Below are 16,254 nucleotides of genomic sequence, written 5' to 3' on the forward strand. Positions count from 1 at the left end.
CCACGCCCGGCTAATTTTTAATATTTTTAGTACAAACGGGGTTTCACCATGTTAGCCAGGATGGTCTCGATTTCTTGACCTCGTGATCTGCCCACCTCAGACTTGCAAAGTGCTGGGATTACAAAAGCGTGAGCCACCGCGCCCGGCCTGTACTACTTTCTAAAAAGGGAAACAGTCACAAAAAGGATTCCCTCTCACCTCTTACGAGGGCAAACATAGCGATATTCCTGTCTAACAAGGAACACAGACACGTAGCAGGCTCTCAATACATGCATGACTATATCAATATTTGTGTAATTAAAGACAGTTACCTGAGATTTGCTGTCCCACAAAAGCCTGCAGTCCTTCCTGCTGGAGAGCCTCCTGTCTTGCTGTCCTGGATCTTGAAAGGCACGACAAAGGGCTGTGCCTCCACTCTCAGAAGTACACCTTATCTCTGTCCACTGGCGCTGCGCCTTGGTAGATCTTTATCTGGGGCTCCCAACCACCGTTCCTACTAGACACACTTCTGGGTTCCAGAGGGAAGGGGATTAGAGCACTTGACGCCTCTGAAACACAGCGTGTAGAGCCAGCATCCTTCTTCCAGTTACTGATCCTACAGAGAGGGATGATGAGCTCTTAACTTTGTGTATGGACCAGCATTTTGGCATCTGACACTGTCCTTCTGTCCAGCGCAGGCATTTATTTCCAAGGCACTGGCCTCTCCGGTGTCTGAAAAATGCCATGTCGTAACTGCATCAGGGCCCTTAGTCCATTCCTTAACTTCGGCCCTTAACTGAAAGTTCTTTACTCGTTCATTGCAGCACTCAGGGCCAACCCTACTAGCAGATATCAGTATCTCCCCCAAAAAATACGTGAAATATGAGATTCAGGTTAGGTTACTCGTGCAAACCAGGCAGTCAATGCAAAGCCAGGCAGCCAATGCAAAGCGAAGCCTTAATAGCGGTCAACATTGTTACTGTAATTATTATACCATCATCTCCATCGAGTTCCATCGAGTATACTTGGAGAGTGCAGCCCCTCGCCCAGGGCTCTGAGCGGTTTCCGAGGCCTCAAGCCCCGGCGGGGCCGTTGGAGTTCCGTTGGGGGAACGTCAGCGAGGCGCGCTGCCAGTTGGGATGAAACTAGCGGTCCAGGCCGGGCACGGTGGCTCACGCCTGTGGTCCCAGCACTTTGGGAGGCCGAGGCGGGCAGATGACGAGGTCCGGGGATGGAGACCACCCTGGCTAATACGGGGAAACTCCGTTTCTACTGAAAATACAAAAAATTAGCCGGCCTGTTGGCGGACGCCTGTAGTCCCAGCTACTCTGGAGGCTGACGCAGGAGAATGGCGGGAACCCGGGAGGCGGAGCTTGCAGTGAGCCGAGATGGCGCCACCGCACTCCAGCCTGGGCCACAGAGCGAGACTCCGTCTCAAAAAAAAAAAAAAAAGAAAAAGAAAAAACAGAAAGAAAAGAAAATGGCGGACAAAGGAAAGGATCCTCCTTCAAGCAGGGTAGGGAAGAAGGGTACTCCGTGACCAGAGACCTTTTCCAGGACCATGTCTTTGAAGCAAATCTCAGCTCTTGTCTTCCGGAAGCGATGGACACAGAATCCAGAAGCCTGAGGTGAGATTTGTGGCCAACGCTGCCGCCTTTAGGAAGCCCAGCAGCGCGTCCTCTCAGGCCGGGCCCCTGGATGAAGCCTCGCCCCGGCCGTGGCTCCACCCCCGGGTAAGGTTGGGCCCCAAAGGACGCTATACAATTTTACTATACAGATGCTGGAGTATCTGGACAGGAGGCAGTGCCTTCTGTCTGAAATCTTTCCTATTGCTCTTTCATTCCTCCAGAAGTTTCTGAGCTATCTAATCACTAAATGCTGGGCACAGAGCCTTGATGAGGGAGACATGATCTCAGTCTGGAAGACAGACTATTAAGCGAAATATTCCAATACACTGTGGAGGGTGTTGTGAACTGGAAACCAAGGACGGATCACAGCTTGGGAGGATCAAGGCGGGTATCTGAGGGAAACCTCTTTCAGTATAATGGAAGGAAGGAGCAAAGTTATTTGATGGGAGTTCAAGGTGTTTGGGATATTTTTAAGTTTTATGATGAAAGGTTCCCATCTGTTGGCTTCTCATTCCTTTGTAATATATGTGGTCCAGCACATATGTTCAATGGGTGAGTACGGTGGAGAAAATTAGGAAAGTGAAATTGTAATTTTGAGTAGATAAGCAAAGAAATTTACTAAGAAAATAATAAGATAAACTCCACAAGACAGAGAGCTTTGCTCCCTCACTGGTGTGACCCAAGTGCTTAGAAGACTGCCTAGCACAAAGTACTCACTGGAGGAATGAACGGATTATTTTCAGGCAGTGTTAGAAACTGGCCATTAGTTGTAGATAATGAATTAATGGTGGCACCAAACACTTAATTGTGTGATTTTATCCAAAAAGAATCAGCTTGTTTTTAGAAGACAGGTCTAGTAAAGGTAGCAAGTTGGATTTTTCCAGGCAGGAAAGATGAAAAGACACTGGGATAGGTTGTTTGGAGTAGATCATAAAGTCCAGATCTTAACCAGGTTTGTGGTTAAGTGTGGATTATGAGGTTTTTCTTGAAGAGGGAAATAAAAGGTTACCTGATTGGCAAAGAGAAAGTTTAAAGTGGTTTGCAATTCCTGAATTGGTTGAAGAACTGGCATACTGAGGGCATAAGTGAGAAGGATAAAGGGTGGAATGTCAGACTGTCTTTTTTCCGAAAGCAGAGATATTCCTGGTAGTTCTAGGGTATGGCAATAACTGGACTGGAATGAAGGTAAAGGGCTTTAAGATGACATCTATTCACCTGGATGTTGAGGCCTTCAACTGATTTCCTTCAGATTGAGGGTTCCTTACCCTGAACCTCATCCCAAATTTTTCCCCTCCCAAGGCATCCACAGAATTACCATTCTTCCTGAACTTCTAAGCTTTGGTCAATGACATGACTCTGAACAAGAAGGAAGAAATGGAGCAGTAAGAGAGAGGGCTTTAGTAAATCCATTTTATCTTTGTCACCCAGAATTTACTCACCTTCTGGAAATATTTCTTCTATTGCCTTATGGGGAACTAACCCCAGTTTCGGTTTCAGTCCATGTGCAGGTGGAGTTGCCTTTCCCAACACTACTATTTTGAGGATGGTATGTAACTCAGGCTTGGCTAAAAAGATCATTCCACGTTTTTGGCGATAGTGATTGGTTAGGAATGGGCATGCGACCCAGTTGGAGCCAGCAGCGTACTAATGGAACTTTTGAAGGAACTAGTGGGAGAGGCAACCTATTTTTATCTGCACTTGAAGCCTGGAGAATATAGCTATGAACTTACCAGATACAAAGTCTTAATGAAGCCAACTCATAACACAGAGCAAAGGCATGGATAGAAATGAATTCTGAGGAAATTAATGGCATCCCCGTACGAATCCTCCTGCCTAGGGCCAGTCTTACTTCCAGACTTTTTGCCCCTAATTTCTCCTCTAAGTTTGAATACTGGCAGTGGTATTTCAGGTGGTTCTAAGGGCTCCTTTCACTTTACCATTCATGATGACCCCACACCACTTCTACCTTCATACCAACTTTCTTTTTCTTTGGATGCTACAACTTCTTTGATATTTGTCGGCAGGGGGAGTTATTTTTGTTTTTTAACCAGCCACCACTCCACTCAACTGTTAAACAACTTCCACCTTGATAATCTGGATATGGATCAGGGTGACGACCTATTTGGCACCTTTGGCCACTTTGGCTTCAGTGAACTCAATGGGATGGCCAAGAAGAGACCCTTTTGTTAGGAAGTCTTCTAAGAAGTCTCCAGTGACTCTATCTCATGATACTGACACGTGTGTAATTATCCCTCCCCTTAAATGTGGGCTGGACTTTCTGATTTGCTTCTAATCAGTAGAAAAAAGGGAGAGATGATAGGATATCATTTTCAATTTTAGTTTACAAAAGATGTAACTTCTGGTTTGTTAGCAGACTGTCTCCTTTCCTGACTTTGATGAAGCAAGCTACCACATTGGAGAGGCCCACATGATAAGGAACTGAAGGTGGCCTCCAGCCAGCTCCAGCCAACAGTCAGCAAGGAATTGAGGACCTTAGTCCAATAGACCTTGAGGAACTGAATCCTGCCAACAGCTACATAAGTGGGCATGGCAGGGTATCCTTCCCCAGTAAAGCCTTCAGACGAGACCCCAGCCCCAGCTGACACCTTGATTGCAGCCTTGTGAGAGACCCTGAAGCAGAGAACCCAGCTAGGCCTTGCCTGGATTCCTGATCCACAAACTGTAAGATAACATATTTTTTAGGCCACTAAATTTTGAGGTGTCTATTACACAGCAATACATATCTAACATACTTGTAAATCATCATAACTTTGGTGTAAGGTGTAGCAGCATGACTGGAAGGCAGGGACCAAGATCACCTTCTCCAAATAGGATGATACTGTGTCTGACAACATCCCTGCAAATATTGTCTTTATGCTCAAAGATCATCCCTCGTACTCATACTGAAGTGGAATCATTGTACTCTACAAATCCCTTATTAGACTCTAGGAGGTGAGGCCTAGCTAAAGGAGTGTTGGGTGCAGTGGATGCCAGGATGGAGTTATGAGTAGGGATGATGAGGTTATACTTTTACCTCTTCTTTTTATTTTCCTTGCCCACTCACTCTCCCATTACATTTTTCTTGCTCTCTGTCTCCTTTTCTCCCAAGTTCTGAGTAACTGCCTGGTGACCATTCCTACAAGTCATTGCCACGCAATCCCTTGGTCTTGTAAGAGTGCTATCAAGCCATGCATCTTGAAGAGATTCCCTAAGGAAGGGAGTCTTCTCTTTCCTCAAGATAACCTCATAAGCAAAGAGACCTTATGGTCAACTTCAAAATACTCTTTTTAGACAGAGTAATATGCCACATATAACAGATTTTTCAGCAGGACCCACCCACTGCCTGGACCATACCTCAGCCAAATAAGTGTCCACAATAGCAAAATCCACCCATTCGTGCCTCATACAATGACCACTCACCTGTCTGATGTTCTGGAGTCAGTAGCTTTTTAAAAATGAAAGTAAACTACTGTTTTCAGAAAATTATTTTTATTCCTGGCCTCTTTCAGAGATGCACTTTCTATCCCCATTACTGCTCCAAAAAGGGTACAGAAAGGGAAAAGATGTACAACCACCCATTTTCCATTATCATTAGGGTAAGGTAGGAGGTGGGGAACAGGGCACATTGCCCCAAACTTCATGAGGGAGAGAAGGGCTGGCTCTTGGGAGGAATATTTATTCCTCACGGAGAGATCCAAGAAAAAGATTTCTCCCTGTCACTGATTTCAGGGTCTAAAAACCACCACACTTCCAACTCTAAAACTTCCTAATGGCTGGGCGCGGTGGCTCACGCCTATAATCCCAGCATTTCGGGAGGCCGAGGTGGGCAGATCACCTGAGGTCAGGAGTTCAAGACCAGCCTGACCAACATGGAGAAACCCCGTCTCTACTAAAAATATAAAATTAGCCAGGCGTGGTGGCACATGCCTGTATTCCCAGCTACTCAGGAGGCTGAGGCAGGAGAATCACTTGAACCCAGGAGGCAGAGGTTGCGGTGAGCCAAGATCATACCACTGCACTCCAGCCTGGGCAACAAGTGCAAAACTCTGTCTCCAAAAAAAAAAAAAACTGCCTGGAGGCAGCAAGGGAATTTCTGGCTTTATTATGCCAGAGTAACTCACTGTACTCTACAGCTGTATGTACTTTAAGATAGCCAGGTAGCCAGTAAAAGGATAATTTGAGCCAAGTTCTGGACTTTGGATTTTTCAAAGGGTTTTTCTCACTTTGAAAAGCCTTGAAAGGTTTTAGAGTAAACTTTTTGTACTTTTATGAAATAATAGTGTTTTAATTACAGGACATCTGAAAAGTGTCAAAAGACCCTAGGATAAGACTGAGAAAGCCATTATCAGGCTCCCTACAAGGGACTGGTCATCTTTTAGAAGGCAAAAGAGAAAAGCAATGAGACCTAAACTAATTCCTTCCTTTCCCTGAGCACAAGCTCTGGGATACCCAAAACCCACACCTCCAGAGCAGTACACGGAGAACACCACTCTATAGTACAAGAAACATTTGTTGGGCAGGGTCAATAGTCTTGATTGTGCTAAAAGGAGATTGCTCTCATCAGAGGATATACTATCATGAAAACTGAGAGGCTCTTTCTACAAGAACTGGATTATTCTTTGGGGAAAATTTTTCCTTCCTGTAAGTGCTGGAGAAGCATTTTCTGTTTGCAAAGAAGGGTCAAATCTTTGAACACAGTGCCTTAAGCTGGTGTGATGTCAGGGGCACATACTTGCCTGCAGGTGGGGCTTGGATGGGACACAGACTCACTAGAGGGCAGGGAAGGGGGATTACTCTGGCATAATAGCTGCTCTTTAAATGTCACAACTTTCTGGGGATGACTGATCCTAGTCCTGATCCATCTAATGCTTGAAAGATAACTTGGGTCAGCAGAGACAGCTTCTTGGTTATAAGGGTTGGTACTTGACCCTTCCCCTTGCCAGTGTTCAGAGGGAAGCCAATAGTTGGAGGGTCATCCGTTGTCAGGCTCTGCCTGAGTCTGCGGCTTTTCTTCTGCTGACTTAATTCCAAGTCCTCAGGTTCCTGCCTACATGCCAGTTTCTCCTCTAGTATCTTCCCAATGGCTGTCATGAGCTCAAGAGCTTCAAGAGGCCTCATAAAGACAGGTCTACCTTCCACTAGGTCTTGGTGCTGTACAAAGGCTGGCATTAGCTTGTCTTTTTGCATGGGACTTTCTGCCCTGTGCTTTTTCTCTTAAAATCAATCCACTGAAGAAAATGTCTCATCTTTTTTTCCGAAGTAACTTCCAGGACGAAATGGTTCTTTCTGTGACAGAGACTTTGAAGTCGCCTCTAATTTCCTGTCCTTGCCAAGATGGCTCTTCCTTGTGGCTTTGGATGTCCCTAATCCCAAGTCCTCGCTCCCACATTCTCTTGCTTTGGGTCCCCTCTTGGCTGATGGGAAATTCTTATCCTGGCACTCCCATAAGACATACTTAGAGACTTGGGGCTCTTGCAACTGCTTCATGCTGATCCCTCCATTGTCTGGGTGGATATGCAGTACCTGGGAAGCTGCCTTGTCCTCACTGGAGAAACTCAGGGATTAAGCCAGTGAGGAATCAGAAATCAAGCTATCTGAAGTAAAGAACATGTTGCTGAGACAACCTTGAGCCTGACTATGCTCCCCACTCTGCAATTTAAACTTTAACTCACTAACCAGCTGTCCTTTAAAGTCTGATGATTTAGGATCTTCAGCAATCAATATTCTTGGTGGGGAGTATTTGGAGGTCAAAGTAGTTTCTTCTTTACTTTTACTTGTGTTCATCACTGAGGAGCTTCCCAACTCACTGGTTGTCAAGATATCATTAGATTATGATTGAAGAGCACAGAGCTCCTCTATCTCCCTGGACACGTTGGACATAGAAAAATGTTCTGAAGTTTCTGCTACCATTTTGTTTGCCCTGAAGCCTTTCTACACTATTGCTGGGACTCACCTTCTCATTCCTTGATTCATCTCTACCCCTGTCTTGCCTTGTGGACAGCTCTGAGCTGTGTCTATTGGCTAGTACAATCTCATTATGATTCTCTTTGTCTATGATGCTGTGTATAGGGGGCAGAAAAGTCTGTCTGCCATCCTCAATTGTCTGGGCAGTCTCTATAAGCTTACAGTGAGTAGGAGAGGGTGATTGTCTCAAGGCTCCCTATCCTGTGTTTACAGATGAAGTGGCAGGGAGAGGACAATCCAAGCTGGGAACTGGATTTGTCATTTCTAACTTGTGTCCCTGAAAAGCATTAGAGCATCCCTCAAGGGACCTGGAAACCACACCTTTAGAAACCATCCTAGAAATATAAGTGGTAGACAAAGGAAAGTTAAGTTGGGGAAGAGGCCATGTTTTGGCTTTTCTCAACATATAGAATTTTATGGATTCAAGAACCTTGAAGGGTAGACCCCCACCTCTGACTTACCCTAACCCTCATCATATGAGCCTCTAATACCTGATGGGTTTTGGAATCAAGAAAGGAAAGTTCCAGAGTGGTAATCTTGCAGTACACCCTTCCCACCAATGGTGCCACATTTCTGTTTTCCTTATTGGTATGGGAACTCCCAGAAGGAGGCAATGTATTGTGAGCCAGACATGAACAACATACTCAGATAGGAATCCTATCCAAAGTGACCTGCCAAAACTTCCTGCTCAAATGTAATCTAAGAATGGTTTTCACTTGATTCTGGTCTAAGTTCCTCCTTCATACACTTAGTAATTCATTCCTTGAGTGACCTACCCAGTTACTTTTTCTGTCAGAGACAGCCCTCAGACCCTTCACCAGGTAGTTCTCTGAGACCATTGGTGGGGTATGTAATGGGCACTTCGCCAAGATATACTCAAGATTCTTTGCCGTGTCATTTCACAGCTGAAACTTTGTTGGGACCTCTCATGGAAACTTCCTGGGAGACTCAATTCTATCTTCCCTAGATTTTTGCTACTGTGACCCTGAAGCTCAAGGGGTTGTGAGTATGTCTGCAGTTCTGCTAAGATATTTCTGTTGATTTGCACTGAGGCTTCCTCAGTGATAGAGACCCTAGATTCCTGCAGGTATGAAGGCACCAGCGTAAGATTGGCCTCTTTGGAACATGGAGCTCCAATTTCTCCTAGGGATCATTTCTGATATGAAAGTAACCAGGAAAAGTGGAGACTGCAACATAGGCCTGGGAGGACTGGCTGACCAATGGAAGGTTGGGAGCTGGAGGATGAAGGGCTTCTTAAGATTTTTGGAGCAAAGGGACTAAACCCCACAAATGTTCCTGTTGTTTCTGTAACACATGCCATTCCAGATGTTGATTTGAGGTGTGAGAGTCAGCCTCATTCTGGAGTATATGGGAAGATATTCCACAGTCCTTAACCTGGGATGGAGAAGATGATGGTAGGGTAGGGAGTGAGGAGTGAAGGTGAGCCTGGGAATGGATCTGAGCGATAGGTAGGATCTGGGGTTGGTGGTTGGTTTGAGGAAAGGATTGGGGATGTATAGGGGTGAGGGGATGATGGTGGAACTGAGGAAGTGGTAGAGATTCTTGATCATGCATTTGGACTGTATTGAATACAATAAAGCAAGACACTAGTGGGGAACTGCTCCTAGAGATCAGGAGAGTAACCACTAAGGACATACTATGCAGAGAGGAAAGACCCTAGAAAAGCTTGCTATATTTCTTTTTGGGTTTTTTTTGTTTTGTTTTGTTTTTTTGAGACGGAGTCTCGCTCTGTTCCCCAGGCTGGAATGCAGTGGCATGATGTCGGCTCACTGCAAGCTCTGCCTCCCGGGTTCAAGCCATTCTCCTGCCTCAGCCTCCCAAGTAGCTGGGACTACAGGCGCCCACCACCACGCCCAGCTAATCTTTTGTGTTTTTAGTAGAGACGGGGTTTCACCGTGTTAGCCAGGATGGTCTCGATCTTCTGACCTCATGATCTGCCCCCCTCGGCCTCCCAAAGTGCTGGGATTACAGGCGTGAGCCACCAAGCCTGGCCGTGGCTATATTTCTGTCGCACACTTCCCCCCAAAGTTTTGACATGCAGGAGCTGCTGACAAATGCGCAGCTGCTCTGGTGTGCCTTTGGTGTTCCAGCTGGTTTGGGGGCCTATGGTGTCCTGCTCATCAACAAGGGACTGCAATAAATTTCCTGAAGATGTCAGTTGGTATTCTGACCCCATTTACTTTGAAAATAATCCCTTCTCCTTTTCTTTCTTCTCCAAAATCTGGAAAGCCATTCTTTTTTTATTTGTTTTTCTAGGAGTGCCTGTATCTTAAGGCCAAAAACGAATGGCTACTGGCCTCCATGTGCTTGGTATCAGAATCTTCCCAGAGACAGGTCTCTGGTGAAGGAAGGGAAACATGCTCCCGCTGAAAATCAGGGTATGGTAATCTGGGAAGGAACATGTTCCTGATGTGAGGCTGCCACCAGGAGAATTCTGAGTTGGAATGGTCCGTGCCTCTGATTGTTGGAACATAAGTGGACAACCAAATGGGACTTTCCATAGAGGGCATCTCTGAAACAGGTTTCAATAACACGGAACTTGATTTAGATTGAGTCACAGTTCAGTCTTGCAGTGGTGAAGCAGACAGGGTTGGTGGCGTGTGATCACAAGCACATGAATTAGTGGGATTCATTGCCCGGGAAACATCAGATAAGGGGTTGATATCTTGGGAAAGGGTGGGGTCAAGGGCGGGGTTCAGAGACAGAGAGGCCTTGGGTTGGAGATCAGTATCTGCCTTCTGAGTGTGTTGTGGTGGGAGAGGGGGAAAAGCAAGCTGTTGGGATGGGGAATGGTCCACAGAGAATCTGGAATCCAAGGGAGGAACAGGCTGTGGTGGCAGAGTGTCACTCAGCGATGAGGGTGAAAATAAGTCAGCTAAGAGGATATTCAGGTCAGGGGAGAGAATGGAGCAGGGCAGAGGAGAAGGCTCAGGCAGAGAGGAGCCAGTATTAGGTCTTCTAGAAGGGTTGCTGGAAGGGCAGAGGTTAGAGTTAATGATGACTTGGTCACAGAAGCTGTGGAAGCCAAAGGGGACACAGAGGGAGCAGCATCTTACGGGGACTCCTGGAACAGCAGTCACTTGACCTCAGCAGTTGCTCTGTTACACACCTCACAGAGAAGGTCTGGACATAATAGTTGATGAAAACGGATGGTATTGTAATGCTGGGCCAGAGGACTACAGGAGACAAGAGGTACAAAGCTGCAGCCAGGATTGAAACAAACATATGTGACCTTGACAGGTCTTGCAAAGATAAGACCTCACAATGCATGCTGTCTTTTCATATGCCCCCTTCCACTTTCCTTATCTCACAGTATACCTTTTACCCCTTTCCCTATGGCTTTTACACTCTGACACTGGATTTTTCCTCCCATTTCAACCCCAGGCTTTTGTAGCACCCTATAATTACATGAACTCTACTAAAAAGAGGGATACTGGAAAGAAGAATAATGTTGAGTCACCTTTGCAGAAGAAAAAACAGCTTCCTCTCTTCCTCTACTTCACTCTGGCAAGTTCTCCAACTGAAAAGCCAGTAGGGTGAGTAACAGAATAGTGATGAAGTTAGAAGCAAAGAGATCTTAAGTAGAATGGGCTAAGTAGAATGCCCCTTAGGGGTGCCCTTGGTTGATTGGTCTTGAAGAACCTCAAGGATCTGTAGAAAAGCTCAAATTGTCATTGATAATATTAACACGGTTCACATATGTAAGTGGCTTCATTTATAAAGTCCTTTTACATACAATATTCCATGTGATGCCCAAACCCATCACATGGGACCAGGTGCGGTGGCTCATGACTGTAATCCCAGCACTTTGGGAGGCCAAGGTGGGTGGATCACGAGGTCAGGAGACTGAGACCATCCTGGCTAACATGGTGAAACCCCATCTCTACTAAAAATACAAAAAATTAGCCGGATGTGGTGGTGAGCACCTGTAGTCCCAGGTACTCAAAGGTTGAGGCAGGAGAATGGTGTGAACCCAGGAGGCGGAGCTTGCAGTGAGTGGAGGTCACACCACTGCACTCCAACCTGGGCAACAGAGTGAGATTCTGTCTCAAAAAAAATAAAATAAAAATAAAAATAAATCACATGAAGCACAGATGTCAGCGGTTATCTCACAAAGGAGGAGGTCAAAGTACTTATACAAAGTGGAGAGACAGAAGTTGTGACTCCAAACCAACCAACCAGTAGTCCTTCCACCATAGATCTCACATGGCCACCTACTGGGCAACACCCATTGCCCAGGTTCATCACTCCTTCTTGTGCATGGATGAGCAGAGCAGGAACTCCGAGAAGTGTCTCAGGTCTGATTGCTTTCCCGTGAGCCTCTCCTGTGAGGACTGTTTTCTAAGAGAGACTGTATCTAGTAACTGACATCCTCAGAGATTGGGAACCTGAAACCTCATGGAAGAGATAGGAAGGGTCATCTTTGGGGAGCTGAGGTTGAATGGGCAGAACCTTACCTTTAAATGTTCCATTTTTCTTTCTCCTCTTGGCTCTGCCTTGATGCTAAGAACAAAAAGAAAATAATGCGAGGCCAGAACTCACTTCTCTCACTCCTCTAGGAAGCTCAGACATTGATTATACAAGAACAATATGACTCTCTATCTTAATTAATAGAAATGTGTTTATTCTGGGTGTGATGGTGAAAGCCTGTAATCCCAGTTACTCGGGAAGCTGAGTCATGAGAATATTTTGAACCCGGGAGGCAGAGACTGCAGTGGGCCAAGTCATGCCACTGCACTCTAACCTAGGCAATAGAGCAAGACTCAGTCTCAAAAAAAAAAAAAAAAAAAAAAAAAAAAAAAAAAGCTTCTTTTTTCAAGTTTTAAAGGTGATAAAATATTTCCAATTTTTCCCTTTGAAAAATTCAAAGGACAGTTTTGTCTATGAGAGCTACACTTGATGTTCTCAGTTAGCAGTCCTCAGTTCAAGGAAGGCACAGATTCAGAGGCCAACAGCCACATCTTGCTCCCTCACAGAACCTGTGTCCTGGAAACAGCACTCCAGCTTCAGCTTCTGCTCAGAGGCTCTCAGCATTGCCCTCCTCATCAGCCCAACATGAAGGAAGGTTTGGCTGAGTGACACGTGACATGGAAATACTACTCATGATCGAGTGTCAGGAGAAGCTGTTCTTTTGAGAGTCCACAGTCTCAATAATTTAATCCAGTACCACAGAATCACTGTTTTTGGGATTTTATCCTGAAATTCTCCATTACAGCCAGATAGGGAGTCTGTGAGCTTCAGATGGAAACCTTAGTCCTCCTGAACCCCTACCTCTGTCTGACATCTTCCCTTAGAATAGTGATGTTCTAGCCTCTCCTCAGACTTCCCATGTCAAGTGTCTCTCTAAGCCAACAAACTCATTTATAAATGTGGGAAGAAGAACAGGAAAATAAGGAATCATTTTCTGAGGGGATACTTCTGGTTCCAGCTCTGACATTCAAAAAACTTACCACTCCCATCTTTGGAAGGAAAAGGCTGAACAAATTGAAAATAACTTCCTGGAGCCACTGGGGAATTGAGGTTGTAGGGCAAACCACCCCCTAAAATCCTCAGAAATATGAATAAAGAGAATCATAATTGAGATCAGCTTACCTGGAGCAGAAGCCACTGAAGCCGTAAACTGGTCGGAACACTTAAATGGACACTTTGACAAATTGCTGGAGGAAGTTTGTGAACTAGTATGAGAGTGAGAAAATTCCTGGGGTCACAGTCGTAGGGAGTCCCCTACATTTTCATGGGTTTTACCTCTGGGAAACCCATCAGGTTCTCACAATGAAGAGCAATGAGAAAACTCATGCTTCTGGCAGGGACAAGGGAAAGGTTACCATTTTCAAAGATACTGAGTGTTCTTCATAATAGAGGCCTATTCATTAGGGAAAAAGGCTACCAGAGCATGATCTTACGTGACAAAAGGAAGTTACCCAACTCCAGCCCCATCTAGCCTTCGCGTCTCATCTAAGAGGTGGGGGAAAAAAAGCTTGGAAACACTGGTGAACATCACAGCCCAGGGACACAGGACTAAAAGACTGAGATTTAATTGCATCACCTCCTACATACCCTAGCACCACATTAACAGAACTCCAGTATAGGAACGGGATGATGGTGCAAAGAACTACAAGGTGTAGACTCTTATTTAAGAAGATAATCTTAGGGAAAGCTAACGATACCAGAGGAGACAAAAACAAGGAAACTGGAGAAAATTGAGGAGGCTCTGTTATGTACTACAGCAGCAAACACTTAACACAGCTCAAGTCCTAGCCACATTAACATAAATCCTAGCACTAATAGCCTATTTACCTCAATACATTGGGTCTGGCGTTCAACTGAAAATCACAAGGCATGCCAAAAGGCAAAAAAAAAAATTCTAAATAAACAAATCTAGCCTCAGATCTGCACTCACATATGGCACCAATTTAGGATTTATCAGACATGGAATAGAAAAAACTATGATTAATAAGGGTTCTAATGGAAGAAGTAGGCAACATGCAAGAACAGATGAGGACTGTAAATAAAGAGATAGAAACCCTAAGAATCAAAAGGAAATGTTAGAAATTTTTAAAAATCACAGTGGACATGAAGAATGCCTTTGATCGGCCATCAGGAGACTACATTTGGCCAGGGAAAGAATGAGTGAGTTTGAATATATATCAATAGATCCTTCCCAAACTGAATGCAAAGGGAAAAAAAATAAATTTTAAAACCCAAATTACCCAAGAATTGTGAGACAGTTTCAAAATGTTTACCATAATATATCATTGGAATACCAGAAGGAGAAGAGAGGATAAAGCAGAAGAAATATTTAAAGTAATAATGACAGAATTTTCCAAAATTGATGACAGACTGCTATAGATCATGGAAGCTCAGATAACACGAAGCAAAATAAATACTTTAAAAATCTACATCCAGGGCTGGGCGCAGTGGCTCACACCTGTAATCCCAGCACTTTGGGAGGCCAAGGTGGATGGATCAACTGAGGTCAGGAGTTCAAGACCAGCCTGGCTAACATGGCAAAACTCTGTCTCTACTAAAAATACAAAAATTAGCTGGATGTGGTGGCATGTGCCTGTAATCACTCGGAAGGCTGAGGCAGAAGAATTGCTTGAACCCAGGAGACGGAGGTTGCAGTGAGCCGAGATCGCACTGCTGCACTCCAGACTGGGCAACAGAGTGAGACTCTGTCTCAAAAAAAAAAAAATCTACGGCCGGGCATATCATACTCAAACTGCAGAAAACCCAGTGAAAAAAATATTGAAAGAATCCAGAGGGGTAAAAAAACACCTTACCTATAGAGGAACAAGAATAAAAAATTTGGACTTCTCATGATAAAACAATGCAAGGAAGAAGAATAGAGTAAAATATTTAAAGTGTTGCTAGAAGCCTAGAAGCCCACTCCCTTCACCCCACACCCTACCCCCAGAAAAATCCAGCAAAATTATCTTTCAAAGGTGAAGAAGACATAAAAACTTTCCCTGGTCAAAACAAACAAACAAACAAAAAATCAGGAGGAATTAATTACCAGCAAATCCGCCCTACAAGAAATTTAAAGGTAGCTCTTCAGAGAAAAGGAAAATGATCACTCAGATCTATCTATCTATCTATCTATCTATCTATCTATCTATCTATCTATTTTTTTAAAAAAGGAAGGGCACCAACAAAGGAATAAATAAAGGTAAAATAAAACTTTCATTGTTCTTATTCTTAATTGTCATAATAAGAACAATGCCAAAAACAGCATTTTTGTGATTATAGTATCATGGATGAGTAAAATGAATGACAATAATGTTATAAGTGAGAGGAAGAAAGCATTGGAAACATTTTATTTTAAGGTACCTGTGCTACTATACTGTGAAACAGTATAGTGTTATTTGAAAGTGAATTAAGATTGGCTGTAAATGCAATATATTACAAACTAGGGCAACCACTAATTTTTTTTTAAGAAATGTAATTTATGGCTGGGCATAGTGGCTCATACCTGTAATCTCAGCACTTTAGGAGGCCAAAGCAGGAGGATCACTTTAACCTAAGAGTTCAAGAACAACCTAGGCAACATAGTGAGACTCCAACTCTACAAAAAGATTTTTTAAAAATTAGCTGGGCGTGGTGGCACATTCCTGTTATCCCAGCTACTTGGGAGGCTGAGGTGGGAGGATTTTGTGAGCCCAAGAGGTAAAGGCTGCAGTGAGTCGTTACCATCCCACTGTACTCCAGCCTGGGCAACAGAGCTAGACCCTATATCAAAAATAATCAAATATAATTTATAAGCTAAGAGGAAAGAGAATAATTGAATCGTATAAAATGCTTGTTTTGAAAACATCCTCAAATCATTAAGGAAGTTGGTAAAAGGAACAAAGGAACTACAAAACAGAAATTAATAAAATGGTCATAGTAAGTCCTTACATATCAATAATTCTTTTAAATGTGAATCTCATCAAAAGACATAGAATGTGATCAAAAGACATAGAGTGCCTGGGTTTTAAAAAAAGATATAACTGACCAGGCGCGGTGGTTCATGCCTGTAATCCCAACACTTTGGGAGGCCAAGGCAGGTGGATCACCTGAGGTTGGGAGTTCGTGACCAGCCTGACCAACATGGAGAAACCCCATCTCTACTAAAAATACAAAATTAGCTGGGCATGGTGGCACATGCCTGTAATCCCAGCTA

At 44.2% G+C, this 16,254-nt stretch overlaps 1 protein-coding gene across 1 annotated transcript in view; it reads right to left on the reverse strand.

Annotated features, from left to right (window-relative positions):
* LOC105541651 (spermatogenesis-associated protein 31D1-like) overlaps positions 1 to 16,254 on the reverse strand; it is a gene marked incomplete at its 3' end in the record, with an annotated part of 37,537 nt that overhangs the window by 8,318 nt on the left and 12,965 nt on the right. Inside the window, 8 exon segments of the mRNA XM_011982790.1 lie at positions 2,617 to 2,680; positions 2,923 to 2,963; positions 6,531 to 6,820; positions 7,280 to 7,413; positions 9,575 to 9,723; positions 10,229 to 10,528; positions 10,531 to 10,792; positions 11,053 to 11,112. Of these exon segments, the coding sequence (XP_011838180.1) occupies positions 2,617 to 2,680; positions 2,923 to 2,963; positions 6,531 to 6,820; positions 7,280 to 7,413; positions 9,575 to 9,723; positions 10,229 to 10,528; positions 10,531 to 10,792; positions 11,053 to 11,112 (1,300 nt within the window).

This window comes from Mandrillus leucophaeus, unplaced genomic scaffold, assembly GCF_000951045.1.
Source record: "Mandrillus leucophaeus isolate KB7577 unplaced genomic scaffold, Mleu.le_1.0 Scaffold242, whole genome shotgun sequence".
Lineage (NCBI taxonomy): Eukaryota > Metazoa > Chordata > Mammalia > Primates > Cercopithecidae > Mandrillus > Mandrillus leucophaeus.